Below are 19,180 nucleotides of genomic sequence, written 5' to 3'. Positions count from 1 at the left end.
GACAAAGGCGGCCGGGCGTTGTACTGGCCGCCGTGTGCCGTGCCGGCCTTCATAGGTGCTCGCTAACAGCATCAGTCAGTTAAGGCTACACAGGGGATCTTTTTGTAAACCTCAGCGTAGTTGTATACCATGTGTGTGTGCCGTGTATGTGTGGGGGTTGTTGTACCATGTGTGATACTGTGTGTGTGTGTGCCGGGGTGTAACGTGCGTTTGCGGAGTTTAATGAATGTGTGTGTGTGTGTGCTGCCTGTGTGCCCCAGTTTGTGTTCCCGGAGGTGAAGTTCCTGCAGCTGCAGGTGCAGTCGCTGTTCATCACCAACGACGGGCAGGGCCCGTGCCAGTTCGAGTTCATCTGCAAACTCGACGAGACCTCCTACTGCAAGGAGTGGCTCAGCGCCTCGCCCAGCAAGGCCATCATCAAGCCCGGTGAGTTCCCGGTGACGTCTAGCGGTGCCCGGCGAGTTTCCGTATCGATGCGGCTCCTCCTCGTGCGGGACTCGGGGGACACGGTCCCCGACTTCTCTCCTGCACCGCCCCGCTCCCCCCTCCCCCCTCCCCCTCTCAGGAGGCACTATGGAGGTGGAGCTGGAGGTCTACGTGAACAAGTCGACCGCCCCCCGCCTCAACTCGGGCGACGACCGCGTGGAGGACATCCTGGTGTTGCACCTGGCGGGCGGCAAGGACTACTTTGTGACCGTGAGCGGCTCCTACCTGCCCAGCTGCTTCGGCTCCTCGCTGCAGGCGCTGTGCCGCATGCGCGAGCCGGTGCGGGAGGTGCGGCCCGGCGTGCTGCTCGCGCTGGTGAGGCCACGCGGCGGCAACGGCAACGCCGCCACCGCCACCTACACCAAGTAACTCCACCGCCACCAGCAGCAGTTTCAACATGCAGCAGCAGCAGCAGCAGTTTCAGCAGTAGCAGTACCAGCACCATACACTTGTAGTGTAGTTAGAAGAACAGCCACCATCCCATAGAGACCCACAGCCTCACACAGAGACCCACAGACTCACACAGAGACACACAGGCTCGCACAGAGACACACAGACTCGCACAGAGACTCACAGACTCACACAGAGACCCACAGACTCACAGAAACACACAGACTCACACAGAGACACACAGGCTCACACAGAGACCCACAGGCTCGCACAGAGACCCACACAGACACACAGACCCACACAGAGACCCACAGGCTCACACAGAGACCCACAGACTCACGCGGAGACCCACAGACTGACACAAAAACCCACAGACTCACACAGAGACCCACAGACTCACACAGAGACCCACAGACTCACACAGAGACCCACAGACTCACACAGAGACCCACAGACTCACACAGAGACCCACAGACTCACACAGAGACCCACAGACTCACACAGAGACCCACAGACTCACACAGAGACCTGACTTGTCTCGGAAGCGGCTGTGGAGGGCGGCTCCTCATCAGCCAACCCGTGGCACTGAAGCTGCGAGTCGGCCGACTCCCGTCTGCGGCTGTGAGCTGCATGCGGTGTCTGCCGTTGCACGCGCATTGCATGTGTTGAATACTAACGTAACGGCTCGTAGCATGCAACTCCCACACCACCTGTGCGTGCAACAGTGTGAAGGACACACACACAAGCTATATCACACGAACACTGACCATCACACACAACAACAAAAACAACAACCGCCATTCGCTACTAAGTGGCGGTGACGTCACCACGACGCTTGTGCCAGGCTATGTGCACCTTGAGGCCACGTGAAGTGTCGAACGCCCGCTGGCAGCAGGTCACGGGGCAGACCAGGTGCCACGGGTCGACTGACCGAGACGACTGGCTGATGCACCACCTGTGCCTCAACCATCCCGAACACCTCCACTGTCAGGGTCTTTGGGGAGGTCTGGACTGTGTACCCAATGCAGCCATTGCAGCTGCATGAGTCAGTACTAAACCTCGCCCATTTACCCTCGACATCAGGAGGAGTGGGGGACGATGCCAATCCCAGCCGCAAGCAATGATGAAATTCTCGCTTGCAACTTTCATCAGCTAGCTGAGACCAGGCCACCTGGTCACAGGTTGGAGTGGAAGAATGGCAGGCGCATCTTACAGATGACAAGTCGATGGTCAGAGGGCAGATCAGCTTCACGGTAGGTTCTGGTGTCAAGGACATTGTCCCGTCACTATGTAGTCCAGCAGATGTTCTTATTTGGACCTGGCATGCATCCATGATGTTGTGTGGATGCGCCGATGCCGGACCAGCGTGTCGGTAATTACAAGCCCATGGGCTGCACAAAAATCTAGCAGCCTCCTTCCGTTGTTATTGAGCTGATCTGGCCCATGCCTTCCAATCACTCCAGACCAGGTGCCAGCATCATGACCAACTCGGGCATTGAAGTCACCCAACAAGATGACTCTATCCCGAGGGGCCACTTAAGCCAGAACCTGTGACAGGAGGTCATAGAAGGGATCTGACTCATCGGCCTTGCCTGCATCCCTCCACGGATGTTCGTCTTCGGTGGGGGCATAAGTAACCACGACCACCAAGGCGAGCTCAAAGTAGCCTGGGGCTTACAGCTTCCCACACCTCACCGCCACGCTCCCACACCCCCTTCATTATTTTGTTCAGAAGAAGAGCCACACCCTGTTGTTTGGCAGTCTCCTGCCCCGAGTAGAGGACTGTCCACCCCTCATGGTGGTAGGAGCCAGAGCCGGTCCACCGGACCTCCTGAATACCACAGAGATTCAGGCAGTACCGGTCCAGCTCCCAACAGAGGAGTGGCAGCCTCTCGTCCGCAGTGAGCGTTCGAACATTCCACGTGGCCACGCGTAGTGGCTTTTTGTTGTTTCCGGAGGAGCCCCGAGGGTAAAGATTCAATCTCCTGGCTCCGCCAAATGGGGTTTGGCCAGGAGACGTCATAGACACCTGTCCCCCCGGGCCTCCGGCACAAGCTTATTAGTGAGATATTTTAGACGTGGTTTAGTGGTAATTTATTGAAGGTGGAGGGGTTACCCCCCCCTTGCACCCGTCCAGTCGGAATTGGCTCTCCCCCCACGGCACTGCCCACAACAGCGTTGTCCGACCGGCACCACAAGGAGGTAGGGGGTTGTTTGACCAACACACACTCACCATCACACATACACACTGACCAACACACACACTGAACATCACACACACACACTGCCTGTCCTAACGCACTCCGGTCTGTCTGTCTGCAGGGTGATGAAGGGTTTCCCAAAGCAGAGCAGGTACCTAACCACACCCACTAACCACACCCACTAACCACACCCACTAACCACACCCACTAACCACACCCACTAACCACACCCACTAACCACAACAACCACACCCACTAACCACACCCACTAACCACACCCACTAACCACACCCACTAACCACAACAACCACACCGCTAGCTGAATAACTAACCACACCAACCGCACTGAAGATGTGGTGACGTCCCCACCGCACGCTAACCACACCTCCCCCCACTGCGGCGGTTGCCAGTGACTGTCTGGCTAGAGTGGTCAGGGGTGGGGTCAGAATCTGACTGGTGTGGTTAGGGTCAGTGTCTGGCTGGTGTGGTTAGGGTCAGGGTCAGTGTGTGGCTGGTGTGGTTAGGGTCAGTGTGTGGCTGGTGTGGTTAGGGGTGGGGTCAGTGTGTGGCTGGTGTGGTTAGGGTCAGGGTCAGAGTCTGGCTGGTGTGGTTAGGGTCAGGGTCTGGCTGGTGTGATTAGGGTCAGGGTCAGTGTCTGACTGGTGTGGTTAGGGGTGGGGTCAGGGTCTAGCTGGTGTGGTTAGGGTCAGGGTCAGGGTCTGGCTGGTGTGATTAGGGGTGGGGTCAGTGTCTAGCTGGTGTGGTTAGGGTCAGGGTCAGTGTGTGGCTAGTGTGGTTAGGGTCAGGGCCTGGCTGGTGTGGTTAGGGTCAGTGTGTGGCTGGTGTGGTTAGGGGTGGGGTCAGTGTATGGCTGGCTAGTGTCATGAACTCACACATACATGGGTTAAGTCACCTGCCAGGCTAATTCTCGTGCTTTTGTGGAATTTCCATCATGCGTGCGTGCGCTCACGGCTCCCCGCTGCCTTAAGTCCTTTCGGGGGGCTGCCCCCCCACCCCTTCGTCCATGATTATTTGAACGTTGGGGGGATGGTGAAATGACTGCTTACTGCCACCTGCTTTAGTGAACGTGTGCCGTGCGGCGGAGGTGAGCGGTGGGGCCGGTGATCTCTGATGGAGGGAGCGAGTTGATGAATTCCCATCACCTTCGGTCCCATTTCATGTTGGGATTGGATGTGTTCCCTTCCGACAACACGAATGCATTGCGTGTTTTTATATTCGTGATGTTTTTTGCGTTTCGGCCGCATGGAAGATGAAATGAATTAAATCCGTGACTCAATGTCACACGTAGCCTTACGCACACACTGAGAGCCGCACACCCGCACGCACCTTCACACAGCGCCGTGCACTTGAACCACCACAGTCTCATGCATAGCCAAAGACAAAGATCCCCCTTGTAGCCTTCACGGACTGTCGGGGAAAGTGCTGTTAGCAAGCACCTATGAGGGGGTGGGTGGCTAGCACGACGCCCGGCCGCCTTTATCTCCCCAGTGGCGATATTTTCACACCGCACCAGGTACTAATTTGAGGCTGAGTCGACCAAGGGGAGGCCCAGGACCGGGTGTTGGGGGGAATTGTTCTCTGGTCGCCCGGTTCCGTAGGGCGGCGCGCTAACCGCCACGCCGCCACTCCCCACTAATGCGCAGCCTCGCACAACAAAGACACACGCACAGACAGCCAGACAGCCAGACAGACACAGCCATACAAATTAGGCCAGCATAGCCTCAACTACGGCACAGCGCCGGTGTTTCTACACCACGCCAGGTACTCAATTAACACCGAGTCGGCCTCCTGTTTTGGGGGGGGGGCTCCAGGACTGACGGGGGGGGCGGTGGGTGAGTATTGAGGCGCCCTGGTGCTCCGTCCCGTGTGTACGGGGGAGGAGGAGGAGCCAGTGGTGGAAGTTCCACGTTCCTATGGCAGGGAAATCTCGACGTAAGACGACCACCGTTGACCCCCTCCCCCCCCCACAAGAGCGGCGCTTTGTTGATAGACCTCGGATGGGGGAGAGGCGCTGGCGTGGGTCGACTCGCCCCGAGCAAATATTTGAATCTCGCAACCTTCTCGTTGTGAGGAGCCGCTGTACCGCGTGGCGGCCACCCAGGCGGATAAATTACCCACAAGACCCATTGGGACATGGTGGGGAGGGGGGGGTGAGACCTCGCTCACCCCCCCCCCCCACCATCTTCCCCCCACGCTCTCTGCGCAATGATGGAACTGTGCTTTTCTATCCCATCCCATTCCATTGCATTTCAATTCAATTGAGCGCCCGATCCCCGGCAGCTCTTATCTGATTTAGGAGCCTCCCCCGCAGGGTGCTGGGCGGGGGGATGGGAGCTTGTGGGGGTCCCAGGGGAGGCATGGCGGGGGCCACAGACACCAACCGATGGTGCCCAACTCCCCGCCCCCCATCCCCGCGCACGCAGTGGCCGGGTTGGGGGGGGGCATGCCGAGTTATTAATTAGTTAATTAATTAATTAATTAGCTTAACAGCTCGCTAATGCGCTGGCCCTCTCGCCGGTTCACTGGCTCATTCATGAATAGAAATTGTAATGCGCACAAATTGGACTTAGAATGAAATTCCGAGGCACAGGAAAATTTATTGGAGAGAGACAGATTCTGACAGACGGGGACAGCGCCGACACCGATCTACAGCGCTGTCAGAGGAGCACACAGTGAGCTAAAGCTGCAACAGTGTCTCTGTGCGAGTCTGTGGGTCTCTGTGTGAGTCTGTGGGTCTCTGTGTGAGTCTATGTGTCTCTGTGTGAGTCTGTGTGTCTCTGTGCGAGTCTGTGGGTCTCTGTGTGAGTCTGTGTGTCTCTGTGTGAGTCTGTGTGTCTCTGTGCGAGTCTATGTGTCTCTGTGTGAGTCTATGTGTCTCTGTGTGAGTCTGTGTGTCTCTGTGCGAGTCTGTGTGTCTCTGTGTGAGTCTATGGGTCTCTGTGCGAGTCTATGGGTCTCTGTGTGAGTCTATGTGTCTCTGTGTGAGTCTATGGGTCTCCGTGTGAGTCTATGGGTCTCTGTGTGAGTCTATGGGTCTCTGTGTGAGTCTATGGGTCTCTGTGTGAGTCTATGTGTCTCTGTGTGAGTCTATGGGTCTCTGTGTGAGTCTGTGTGTCTCTGTGTGAGTCTATGGGTCTCTGTGTGAGTCTATGGGTCTCTGTGTGAGTCTATGTGTCTCTGTGTGAGTCTGTGGGTCTCTGTGTGAGTCTGTGTGTCTCTGTGTGAGTCTATGGGTCTCTGTGTGAGTCTATGGGTCTCTGTGTGAGTCTATGTGTCTCTGTGTGAGTCTATGGGTCTCTGTGTGAGTCTGTGTGTCTCTGTGTGAGTCTATGGGTCTCTGTGTGAGTCTATGGGTCTCTGTGTGAGTCTATGGGTCTCTGTGTGAGTCTATGGGTCTCTGTGTGAGTCTATGGGTCTCTGTGTGAGTCTATGTGTCTCTGTGTGAGTCTATGGGTCTCTGTGTGAGTCTGTGTGTCTCTGTGTGAGTCTATGGGTCTCTGTGTGAGTCTATGGGTCTCTGTGTGAGTCTATGTGTCTCTGTGTGAGTCTATGGGTCTCTGTGTGAGTCTGTGTGTCTCTGTGTGAGTCTATGGGTCTCTGTGTGAGTCTATGGGTCTCTGTGTGAGTCTATGGGTCTCTGTGTGAGTCTATGGGTCTCTGTGTGAGTCTATGGGTCTCTGTGTGAGTCTATAGGTCTCTGTGTGAGTCTATGTGTCTCTGTGTGAGTCTATGGGTCTCTGTGTGAGTCTATGGGTCTCTGTGTGAGTCTATGGGTCTCTGTGTGAGTCTATGGGTCTCTGTGTGAGTCTATGTGTCTCTGTGCGAGTCTATGTGTCTCTGTGTGAGTCTATGGGTCTCTGTGTGAGTCTGTGGGTCTCTGTGTGAGTCTATGTGTCTCTGTGTGAGTCTATGTGTCTCTGTGTGAGTCTATGGGTCTCTGTGTGAGTCTATGTGTCTCTATGAGAGTCTATGGGTCTCTGTGTGAGTCTATGGGTCTCTGTGTGAGTCTATAGGTCTCTGTGTGAGTCTATGGGTCTCTGTATGAGTCTATGGGTCTCTGTGTGAGTCTATGGGTCTCTGTGTGAGTCTATGTGTCTCTGTGTGAGTCTGTGGGTCTGTGTGTGAGTCTATGGGTCTCTGTGTGAGTCTATGGGTCTCTGTATAAGTCTATGGGTCTCTGTGTGAGTCTATGGGTCTCTGTGTGAGTCTGTGGATCTCTGTGTGAGTCTATGGGTCTCTGTGTGAGTCTATGGGTCTCTGTGTGAGTCTATGTGTCTCTGTGTGAGTCTGTGGATCTCTGTGTGAGTCTATGGGTCTCTGTGTGAGTCTATGGGTCTCTGTGTGAGTCTGTGGATCTCTGTGTGAGTCTATGTGTCTCTGTGTGAGTCTGTGGATCTCTGTGTGAGTCTATGGGTCTCTGTGTGAGTCTATGGGTTTCTGTGTGAGTCTATGTGTCTCTGTGTGAGTCTGTGGATCTCTGTGTGAGTCTATGGGTCTCTGTGTGAGTCTATGGGTCTCTGTATGAGTCTATGGGTCTCTGTGTGAGTCTATGGGTCTCTGTGTGAGTCTATGTGTCTCTGTGTGAGTCTGTGGATCTCTGTGTGAGTCTATGGGTCTCTGTGTGAGTCTATGGGTCTCTGTGTGAGTCTGTGGATCTCTGTGTGAGTCTATGGGTCTCTGTGTGAGTCTATGGGTCTCTGTGTGAGTCTATGTGTCTCTGTGTGAGTCTGTGGATCTCTGTGTGAGTCTATGGGTCTCTGTCTGAGTCTGTGGGTCTCTGTATGAGTCTATGGGTCTCTGTGTGAGTCTATGGGTCTCTGTGTGAGTCTATGTGTCTCTGTGTGAGTCTGTGGATCTCTGTGTGAGTCTATGGGTCTCTGTGTGAGTCTATGGGTCTCTGTGTGAGTCTGTGGATCTCTGTGTGAGTCTGTGTGTCTCTGTGTGAGTCTGTGGATCTCTGTGTGAGTCTGTGGATCTCTGTGTGAGTCTATGGGTCTCTGTGTGAGTCTATGTGTCTCTGTGTGAGTCTGTGGATCTCTGTGTGAGTCTATGGGTCTCTGTGTGAGTCTATGGGTCTCTGTGTGAGTCTATGGGTCTCTGTGTGAGTCTATGGGTCTCTGTGTGAGTCTATGGGTCTCTGTGTGAGTCTATGGGTCTCTGTGTGAGTCTATGGGTCTCTGTGTGAGTCTATGGGTCTCTGTGTGAGTCTGTGTGTCTCTGTGTGAGTCTGTGGGTCTCTGTGTGAGTCTATGGGTCTCTTGTGTGAGTCTATGGGTCTCTGTATGAGTCTATGGGTCTCTGTGTGAGTCTATGGGTCTCTGTGTGAGTCTATGGGTCTCTGTGTGAGTCTATAGGTCTCTGTGTGAGTCTATGGGTCTCTGTGTGAGTCTATGGGTCTCTGTGTGAGTCTATGGGTCTCTGTGTTAGTCTATGGGTCTCTGTGTGAGACTATGGGTCTCTGTATGAGTCTATGGGTCTCTGTGTGAGTCTATGGGTCTCTGTGTGAGTCTATAAGTCTCTGTGTGAGTCTATGGGTCTCTGTGTGAGTCTATGGGTCTGTGTGAGTCTATGGGTCTCTGTATGAGTCTATGGGTCTCTGTGTGAGTCTATGGGTCTCTGTGTGAGTCTATGTGTCTCTGTGTGAGTCTATGTGTCTCTGTGTGAGTCTATGGGTCTCTGTGTGAGTCTATGGGTCTCTGTGTGAGTCTATAGGTCTCTGTGTGAGTCTATGGGTCTCTGTATGAGTCTATGGGTCTCTGTGTGAGTCTATGGGTCTCTGTGTGAGTCTATGTGTCTCTGTGTGAGTCTGTGGGTCTCTGTGTGAGTCTATGGGTCTCTGTGTGAGTCTATGGGTCTCTGTATAAGTCTATGGGTCTCTGTGTGAGTCTATGGGTCTCTGTGTGAGTCTATGGGTCTCTGTGTGAGTCTATGGGTCTCTGTATGAGTCTATGGGTCTCTGTGTGAGTCTATGGGTCTCTGTGTGAGTCTATAGGTCTCTGTGTGAGTCTATGGGTCTCTGTGTGAGTCTATGGGTCTCTGTGTTAGTATATGGGTCTCTGTGTGAGACTATGGGTCTCTGAGTGAGTCTATGGGTCTTAGTGTGAGCTTATGGGTCTCAGTGTGAGTCTATAGGTCTCTGTGTGAGTCTATGGGTCTCTGTATGAGTCTATGGGTCTCTGTGTGAGTCTTATGGGTCTCTGTGTTAGTCTATGGGTCTCTGTGTGAGTCTGTGTGTCTCTGTGTGAGTCTGTGGGTCTCTGTGTGAGTCTATGGGTCTCTTGTGTGAGTCTATGGGTCTCTGTATGAGTCTATGGTTCTCTGTGTGAGTCTATAAGTCTCTGTGTGAGTCTATGGGTCTCTGTGTGAGTCTATAGGTCTCTGTGTTAGTCTATGGGTCTCTGTATGCGTCTATGGGTCTCTGTGTGAGTCTATAGGTCTCTGTGTGAGTCTATGGGTCTCTGTATGAGTCTATGGGTCTCTGTATGAGTCTATGGGTCTCTGTGTGAGTCTATGGGTCTCTGTGTGAGTCTATAAGTCTCTGTGTGAGTCTATGGGTCTCTGTGTGAGTCTATGGGTCTGTGTGAGTCTATGGGTCTCTGTATGAGTCTATGGGTCTCTGTGTGAGTCTATGGGTCTCTGTGTGAGTCTATGTGTCTCTGTGTGAGTCTATGTGTCTCTGTGTGAGTCTATGGGTCTCTGTGTGAGTCTATGGGTCTCTGTGTGAGTCTATAGGTCTCTGTGTGAGTCTATGGGTCTCTGTATGAGTCTATGGGTCTCTGTGTGAGTCTATGGGTCTCTGTGTGAGTCTCTGTGTCTCTGTGTGAGTCTGTGGGTCTCTGTGTGAGTCTATGGGTCTCTGTGTGAGTCTATGGGTCTCTGTATAAGTCTATGGGTCTCTGTGTGAGTCTATGGGTCTCTGTGTGAGTCTATGGGTCTCTGTGTGAGTCTATGGGTCTCTGTATGAGTCTATGGGTCTCTGTGTGAGTCTATGGGTCTCTGTGTGAGTCTATAGGTCTCTGTGTGAGTCTATGGGTATCTGTGTGAGTCTATGGGTCTCTGTGTTAGTATATGGGTCTCTGTGTGAGACTATGGGTCTCTGAGTGAGTCTATGGGTCTTAGTGTGAGCTTATGGGTCTCAGTGTGAGTCTATAGGTCTCTGTGTGAGTCTATGGGTCTCTGTATGAGTCTATGGGTCTCTGTGTGAGTCTTATGGGTCTCTGTGTTAGTCTATGGGTCTCTGTATGAGTCTATGGGTCTCTGTGTGAGTCTATAGGTCTCTGTGTGAGTCTATGGGTCTCTGTATGAGTCTATGGGTCTCTGTGTGAGTCTATGGTTCTCTGTGTGAGTCTATAAGTCTCTGTGTGAGTCTATGGGTCTCTGTGTGAGTCTATGGGTCTCTGTGTTAGTCTATGGGTCTCTGTATGCGTCTATGGGTCTCTGTGTGAGTCTATAGGTCTCTGTGTGAGTCTATGGGTCTCTGTATGAGTCTATGGGTCTCTGTGTGAGTCTATGGGTCTCTGTGTGAGTCTATGGGTCTCTGTGTGAGTCTATGGGTCTCTGTGTGAGTCTATGGGTCTCTGTGTTAGTCTATGGGTCTCTGTGTGAGACTATGGGTCTCTGAGTGAGTCTATGGGTCTTAGTGTGAGTCTATGGGTCTTAGTGTGAGTCTATGGGTCTCTGTGTGAGTCTATGGGTCTCTGTGTGAGTCTATGGGTCTCTGTGAGTCTATTGCTCTCTGTGTGAGTCTGTGTCTCTGTGTGAGTCTATGGGTCTCTGTATGAGTCTATGGGTTTCTGTGTGAGTATATGGGTCTCTGTGCGAGTCTATAGGTCTCTGTGTGAGTCTATGTGTCTCTGTGTGAGTCTATGGGTCTCTGTGTGAGTCTGTGGGTCTCTGTGTGAGTCTGTGGGTCTCTGTGTGAGTCTGTGGGTCTCTGTGTGAGTCTGTGGGTCTATGTGTGAGTCTGTGGGTCTCTGTATGAGACTATGGGTCTCTGAGCGAGTCTATGGGTCTTTGTGCGAGTCTATGGGTTTCTGTGCGAGTCTATGGGTTTCTGTGCGAGTCTATGGGTCTCTGTGTGAGTCTATGGGTTTCTGTGCGAGTCTATGGGTCTCTGTGTGAGGCTATGGGTCTCTGTGTGAGTCTATGGGTCTCTGTATGAGTCTATGGGTCTGTGTGCGAGTCTATGGGTTTCTGTGCGAGGCTATGGGTCTCTGTGTGAGGCTATGGGTCTCTGTATGAGTCTATGGGTTTCTGTGCGAGTCTATGGGTCTCTGTGTGAGTCTATGGGTCTCTGTGTGAGTCTATGGGTCTTTGTGTTAGTCTATGGGTCTCTGTGTGAGACTATGGGTCTCTGAGAGTCTATTGCTCTCTGTGTGAGTCTGTGTCTCTGTGTGAGTCTATGGGTCTCTGTATGAGTCTATGGGTTTCTGTGTGAGTATATGGGTCTCTGTGCGAGTCTATAGGTCTCTGTGTGAGTCTATGTGTCTCTGTGTGAGTCCATGGGTCTATGTGTGAGTCTGTGGGTCTCTGTGTGAGTCTGTGGGTCTCTGTGTGAGTCTGTGGGTCTCTGTGTGAGTCTGTGGGTCTATGTGTGAGTCTGTGGGTCTCTGTATGAGACTATGGGTCTCTGAGCGAGTCTATGGGTCTTTGTGCGAGTCTATGGGTTTATGTGCGAGTCTATGGGTTTCTGTGCGAGTCTATGGGTCTCTGTGTGAGTCTATGGGTTTCTGTGCGAGTCTATGGGTCTCTGTGTGAGGCTATGGGTCTCTGTATGAGTCTATGGGTCTGTGTGCGAGTCTATGGGTTTCTGTGCGAGGCTATGGGTCTCTTTGTGAGGCTATGGGTCTCTGTATGAGTCTATGGGTTTCTGTGCGAGACTATGGGTCTCTGTGTGAGTCTATGGGTCTCTGTGTGAGTCTATGGGTCTTTGTGTTAGTCTATGGGTCTCTGTGTGAGACTATGGGTCTCTGAGTGAGTCTATGGGTCTCTGTGTGAGTCTATGGGTCTCTGTGTAAGGCTATGGGTCTCTGTGTGAGTCTATGGGTTTCTGTGCGAGTCTATGGGTCTCTGTGTGAGGCTATGGGTTTCTGTGCGAGTCTATGGGTTTCCGTATGAATCTATGGGTCTCTGTATGAGTCTATGGTTGGCTCATCACTCAATCCACTTGTTTGCCAAGCCGCGTGTTGACTTGACGCTTCACTGGCCAGCTCACCGGCTCACCGGCTCAGTGGCTCACTCGCTAGTTGGGGCCAGCGGCCGAGCGGGGTGCCGTCGTGCCGGGGTGACTCACGTCGATCTGTTCCGTGCTCCGCGCCGGCAATTAGGGACCCACCGTCGCCCACCGCCACTGCATCTATAAATACCCGCGCAGTTCACCTCATTCTCTATTCAATTTTCTGGCAGCAATTTAGACGGGAGGTGAGAGTGTCTCCCGATGTTGTTGTTGTTGTTGTGCGTGTTCTGTGTGCGCGTGTTCTGTGTGTGCGTGTGTGTTCTGTGTGTGTGTGTTCTGTGTGTGTGTGTGTTCTGTGTGTGCGTGTTCCGTGTGTGCGTGTGTGTTCTGTGTGTGTGTGTTCTGTGTGTGTGTGTTCTGTGTGTGTGTGTTCTGTGTGTGTGTGTTCTGTGTGTTCTGTGTGTGTGCGTTCTGTGTGTTCTGTGTGTGTGCGTGTGTGCGTGTGTGTGTGTTCTCTGTGTGTGTGTTCTGTGTGTGTGTGTTCTTTGTGTGTTCTGTGTGTGTGCGTGTGTTTGTGTAGCGGTTAGCGCTGCGCTACGAACCCGGCAACCAGAGTTTGATTCCCGCTCGTGGCCAACACCAGTGGCGATTATCTGAACCGGTCCTGTGCCTCTCCTAGGTCGACTCAGCCTTAAATGAGTACCTGGTATGGTGTGTAAACAGCACTGATGGGGAGACAAAGGCGGCCGGGCGTGGTGTTGGCCACCCACCCCTTCGTGTGCCATGCCGGCCTTCATAGGTGCTACTCGCTGAAAGAACTTGCCCCAACAGCCTGTTAAGGCTACACGGGGGACCTTTGTCTTTGGGGAGCGTGGTCCCCGCGGTCCACCACTGCACGAGTTCCCCTCCACGGCGTTGCCACATCGCGAGCAGTCGCTGGGAGAGTGGCACGACACTTGGAATTTGGTACAACGGATATAAAATCACGAAAAATGTAATTGAATACTCATTGCGTGAATGGACCGGTGTATGAGAATTAGTTTATTTCTCATCAAATGTATGTTCTCTCTCTCTCTCTCTTGTGTGAGACAGTCGAGATCTTCCAGATCTTATCGGACCTCCGCAGCTTGGCCGTCAATCCCATGCTCCTTTTGTTTGGGAGATAAGGCGATAGTTTATGTGCGTCTGTCCTCGAGTTCCAAACCTCGCAAACGTGATCTGGGCCCTCCACGGCCTGGCCATCATTCTCATGGAGCGCTTCGGAGTTGGCGGGGGGGGGGGATGTTTTCGACACATTATGAGCCAACAACCTCCAGACGGCGAGATGTTAACTACCTCGCCTGGTACACAGGAGGTCGTGGGTTCGATCCCGACCCTGACGCCTGCTGCTGTATATTTGGAGTTTGTGTGTCTCTCTCACCATCATCATCACGGTGGCTAGGAGATGTTAACTACCTCGCCTGGTATACAGGAGGTCATGGGTTCGATCCCGACCCTGACGCCTGCTGCTGTATATTTGGAGTCTGCCTGTCTCGCTCTCATCATCATCACGGTGGCTAGGAGATGTTAACTACCTCGCCTGGTATGCAGGAGGCTGTGGCTTCGATCCTGACCCTGACGCCTGCTGCTGTTTATTTGGAGTTTGCGTGTCTCTCTCCCCGTGGTCGCATGGATTTTTCTCGGGGTCGTCAAGTTTTTCTCTCCACATTTAGATGAACAAGTTTAGAGTTTTTGGCTGCTATGAATTTCCACGTGATGAGCCACTTTGTTCAGCTATCATCTGTGGCCAGGTCGCTTCTGAAAAAGAGCCTGCATAGCTCTGTGGGCTTTACCAGTGGTGCCAAGTTTCCTTCACAAAATAATATTCTCGACATCCTCAAACGCCCATTAACTGATCAATTATAATTCTCCTCATTGTCATTGTGTTTAGTATGAAAAGACAATGCAATTTAGACAATTAGGATGCAATCCATCTGAACATGAAATGTTTTATAAGGGTACGTCCATGACAATGGGAGCATGATAACAGCACCTGCCCCAGCAGCCTGTCCCGTGGCTTTATGAGGGATGTTTCGTGTTATTTTGTACGTGTGTGAAACAGAATGGTTGTGTGTATACGTGCGAGTATTGTTATTGAGCGTGTACAGTTTGGCACCAAAGGTCTCCGAATCAGTCGAGTGGCATTTTTACTACATGAGCTGCGTCAAGCTTCGTGTAAGCTGCCTTGCCTGTCCCTCCACACGAAGCTCCGGGTCTTCCCGGCCACATTTCATGCCCTCCCTTCTCTACGCTTGCGAAATGTGGACCCCTCTAATGGTACATCTCCGCCGGTTTGAAACATTTAGGATGGTCTGCCCACGAACCATCCTGGGTTTAATCTGGGCTGTATTGGGTGATGAGCTCCGAGAGCCTTGAAAATATCCCCATAATTAGTGAGCTGCGTTGATGGGTAACGCGATGTGTGATGGGTCACGTGGTGTGATGCGGTGTGTGATGGGTCACGTGGTGTGACGTGGTGTGACACGGTGTGTGATGGGTCACATGGTGTGACGCGGTGTGTGACGCGGCGTGTGACGCGGCGTGTGATGCGGCGTGTGACGCGGTGTTCCGCAGGCCCAGCTGCCCCCGTGCGTGGATGAGCGCCTGGCTCAGTGCGCGTTCTTTGAGAAGCCGCTTCACGTCCCCAAGGAGCTCTGGATGATGGTCGACCACCTCTACCAGCACGGCTGCCAGCAGGTGGTCCACCTTGTGGTAGTGATGGTGGTGGTGATGATGGGGGGTGGTGGTGGTGGTGATGATGGGGATGGTAGTGGTGGTGGTGGGGATGGTTGTGGTGGTTGTGTCTGTAACATTGTGGTTGTGATGGTATTGGTTGTGGTCTATGTCACATGGTGATGGTTGTGGTGGTGGTTGTGGTGGCAGGAGGACCTATTTCAGCAGCCAGGGCTGCATGCGGAGATGGAGGAGATCCGAGACGCCCTGGACACGGGGTTCCCGGAGAAACTTCGTATCCTCTCTACAGCTACACACACACACAGCTACACACACACAGCTACACCCACACAGCTACACCCACACAGCTACACCCACACAGCTACACACACACAGCTACACCCACACAGCTACACAAAGACAAAGTTCCCCTGTATAGCCTGTAACAGACTGTAGGGGCAAGTGATGTTAGCGAGCATCTATGAAGGCCGGAACGGTACACGAGGGGGTGGGTGGCCAGCACCACGCCCGACCGCCTTTGTCTCCCCAGTGGCGATGTTTACACACCACACTGGGTACCCATTTGAGGCTGAGTCGACCTAGGGGAGGCTCAGGACCGGTTCAGATAATCGTCACTGGTGTTGGCCGTGAGCGGGAATCGAACCCGGGTCGCTAGGTTCATAGCGCAGCGCGCTAACCGCCACACCACCGCTCCCCTACACACACTGACACACACACACTGACACACACACACACACAGTGACACACACACACTGACACGCACACACTGACACGCACACACTGACACGCACACACTGACACGCACACACTGACACGCACACACTGACACGCACACACTGACACACACTCTCACTCTTACACGCGGCTACGCAGGCACCGCGATCCACAGTAGAACGCCGCAGGCCCCGGAACCCCCCCCCCCCACACCGCCCCAACCTTGACCACCCCAACCTTGACCGCCCCAACCTTGACCGCCCCAACCTTGACCACCCCAACCTTGACCACCCCAACCTTGACCACCCCAACCTTGACCACCCCAACCTTGACCACCCCAACCTTGACCGCCCCAACCTTGACCGCCCCAACCTTGACCGCCCCAACCTTGACCGCCCCAACCTTGACCACCCCAACCTTGACCACCCCAACCTTGACCGCCCCAACCTTGACCGCCCCAACCTTGACCACCCCAACCTTGACCACCCCAACCTTGACCGCCCCAACCTTGACCGCCCCAACCTTGACCGCCCCAACCTTGACCGCCCCAACCTTGACCACCCCAACCTTGACCGCCCCAACCTTGACCGCCCCAACCTTGACCGCCCCAACCTTGACCGCCCCAACCTTGACCGCCCCAACCTTGACCGCCCCAACCTTGACCGCCCCAACCTTGACCGCCCCAACCTTGACCGCCCCAACCTTGACCGCCCCAACCTTGACCGCCCCAACCTGGACCGCCCCAACCTTGACCGCCCCGTCGCTCCCAGCTGGCAGCAACCATTCGGTGGCCGAGGCGCTGCTCATCTTCCTGGAGGCGCTGCCCGAGCCGGTGGTCTGCTACGAGCTCTACTCGCGCTGCCTCGACGCCTCCGCCAGCTACGCGCAGAGCAAGCAGGTTCGCTGGGCGCGAGGGGGGCCGGGTTGGGGGTGGAGCAGGGTGGGGGGGGGGGTCACCCCCCCCCCCCACCCCGCACCCCCCCCATGAGTTACCATCGCGAACGTTAATCACGGAGCGCTGTGGCCGCTGTGGTTCTCGTGGCACTTGCGGGGCGATCGCCACTCGGTAGGCCCCCGTTGTGATCGTTTGACAGTGGGGAGGCGACGATTGCCGCGGCGTGGTCACGGTGGACTAGGCCTCTAGGGGCACCTCCAAGGGGACTCGGCGCCTGGCCTGCGAGCGGACGTTGATTGCTGCTGCTGTGTCCGTGTGTCTGTGATTCCAGACCGAGTCATTTGCAGTGTAATTTTTCAAATGTGTAAAATTTTGATTCGTGAAGTTTGCACGCGATGGCCGACCACTCGTTTCGAATGCCGTCCTGGTGGGCGTTTCATGTCCACCGTGAGGCGCCTGGTCCCTTGCGCACGGTTCACCAGGGCGGCCTGCCGCAGCCAAACCACGAACGGGCTTCTTCATGGAAGCCGTTGGGTCTCAGAGTCGATGGGTCTGGAACCCGGTGCGATCGCCGTGGCTGGGCGGCCAATGAACTTCGGATGGGAACCCCCGGGCTCATTGCAGAGTCTCTGACCTCAAGGCACCCTAAGGGGAGGAGGGAGGGGGGGGCCTCTCCAATGTCCATGGGTATGAAGCGTGGACGTGAGTGTGCCTCTCCAGACGCTGCGAGGCGCTTCACTCAGGCCTACCGCAGGCTTCCCCACCAGCGTCCATGGTGGCCGCCGTGCCGCTCCCCGCTTGGGGACGGCCAAGTTTGCCCGACGGAGTTTAAACCTCCGCGGATTTGGCTCTGAGTCACTCGCGTAGCTCACCTGAACCTCCTGGCTCCTCAACCTAACTCGCCCCTGGCTCACTCACTCTGACTCACCTTGACTCACCTTGACCCACCTCACTCACTCTGACTCACTCTGACTCACCTTGACCCACCTTGATCCACCTTGACTCACCTTGACCCACCTTGACTCACTCTGACTCACCTTGACTCACTCTGACTCACTCTGACTCACCTTGACCCACCTTGACTCACCTTGACCCACCTTGACCCACCTTGACTCACTCTGACTCACCTTGACCCACCTTGACCCACCTTGACTCACTCTGACTCACCTTGACTCACCTTGACCCACCTTGACCCACCTTGACCCACCCGTGCCCCTCTCTGGCAGGAGCTCTCGCGCCTGCCCGGGTGCCATGGTGGTGCGTTCCACTACCTGGCCGCGTTCCTTCGCGAGCTGCTCAAGCACTCGGACGCCAACCACACGGACGCTCGCATGCTGGGTGAGGGGTCGCTCACCACATGCTCACCACACGCTCACCACTCACCACACGCTCACCACATGCTCACCACTCACCACACGCTCACCACACGCTCACCACACGCTCACCACTCACCACACGCTCACCACTCACCACACGCTCACCACACGCTCACCACTCACCACACGCTCCCCACACGCTCCACACACACCACTCACCACACGCTCACCACTCACCACACGCTCACCACACGCTCACCACTCACCACACGCTCCCCACACGCTCCACACACACCACTCACCACACGCTCACCACTCACCACACGCTCACCACACGCTCCACACACACCACTCACCACACGCTCACCACTCACCACACGCTCACCACACGCTCCACACACACCACTCGCCACACGCTCACCACTCACCACACGCTCACCACACGCTCCACACACACCACTCGCCACACGCTCACCACTCACCACACGCTCACCACACGCTCCACACACACTGCTCACCACACGCTCACCACTCACCACTCGCTCAGACTCCCGGAGTGCCGGCGACGTTATGACGCGCCTCGCGGAAGACCGATCGCTTTCCGCCCCTCTCACCCTCGCGGTCCCCCCTGTGCCCCCCACGTTGATTCCCCATTACCCCCCCCTGCCCAGCCTCGGTGTTTGGTTCGGTGCTGCTCCGCCCGCCGCCCAACCGGCGCCGCCTCCCGGACGACCGCAGGAAGCACATCGCCTTCATGCAGCACTTCCTCTTGCACGACGACAGCAGCTGATTGGCCGCCGCCGCGGGTCACGTGACTCCGGCGGCCATGTTGCTGCCCCCCCCCACTTCGCACCGGTGTCCGACCTTGTGGGGCGGGGCGGGGCGGGGCGGGGTTGGTGGTTGGTGGTAGGAGGTTGGTGGTGCGAGGTCAGGGTTCAGGAAGAGGTTAAATTATAACGAGATTGGGTTTGTGAATGCTGGCGGTGGACGGGGGGGGGGGGTGGTGGGGGCTGGTAAGGGAGTGGGGTAGCAGTGGTTAGCATCAGTGCTCGGAGTCGTGGTAAATGTGTGTCCTCGAAATGACGTGTGTGGGTATCGCGTTAACGACGGTGACAATCGTGACAATGATCTCTGCATTTACATGGCAAGTCCGTCGTTGCTTCGGCAACTCCAAGCGCCTTGCGTCACAGCTCCTCTGTCACTCTCAAAGCATCAGCTGTTCCCCGTGGGAGACAAATGTGACATCGGC

General features: G+C 54.8%; 1 protein-coding gene across 1 annotated transcript in view; it reads left to right on the top strand.

Annotated features, from left to right (window-relative positions):
- Window positions 1–18,933, top strand: part of LOC144735875 (type II inositol 1,4,5-trisphosphate 5-phosphatase-like) — a 46,788-nt gene extending 27,855 nt beyond the window's left edge. The window contains exons 12-19 of the mRNA XM_078618438.1: window positions 261–426; window positions 566–801; window positions 3,199–3,228; window positions 14,887–15,009; window positions 15,196–15,280; window positions 16,491–16,618; window positions 17,842–17,953; window positions 18,603–18,933. Coding sequence (XP_078474564.1) covers window positions 261–426; window positions 566–801; window positions 3,199–3,228; window positions 14,887–15,009; window positions 15,196–15,280; window positions 16,491–16,618; window positions 17,842–17,953; window positions 18,603–18,721 — 999 coding nt within the window. The 3' untranslated portion in view covers window positions 18,722–18,933. The remainder of the gene's footprint in view (window positions 1–260; window positions 427–565; window positions 802–3,198; window positions 3,229–14,886; window positions 15,010–15,195; window positions 15,281–16,490; window positions 16,619–17,841; window positions 17,954–18,602) is intronic.
- Window positions 18,934–19,180: the final 247 nt, after the last annotated feature.

The sequence above is a fragment of the Lampetra planeri genome, chromosome 57 (assembly GCF_965212315.1).
Source record: "Lampetra planeri chromosome 57, kcLamPlan1.2.h2, whole genome shotgun sequence".
NCBI classification, from domain to species: Eukaryota; Metazoa; Chordata; class Hyperoartia; order Petromyzontiformes; family Petromyzontidae; genus Lampetra; species Lampetra planeri.
This window is presented reverse-complemented; position numbering and strand designations above follow the sequence as displayed.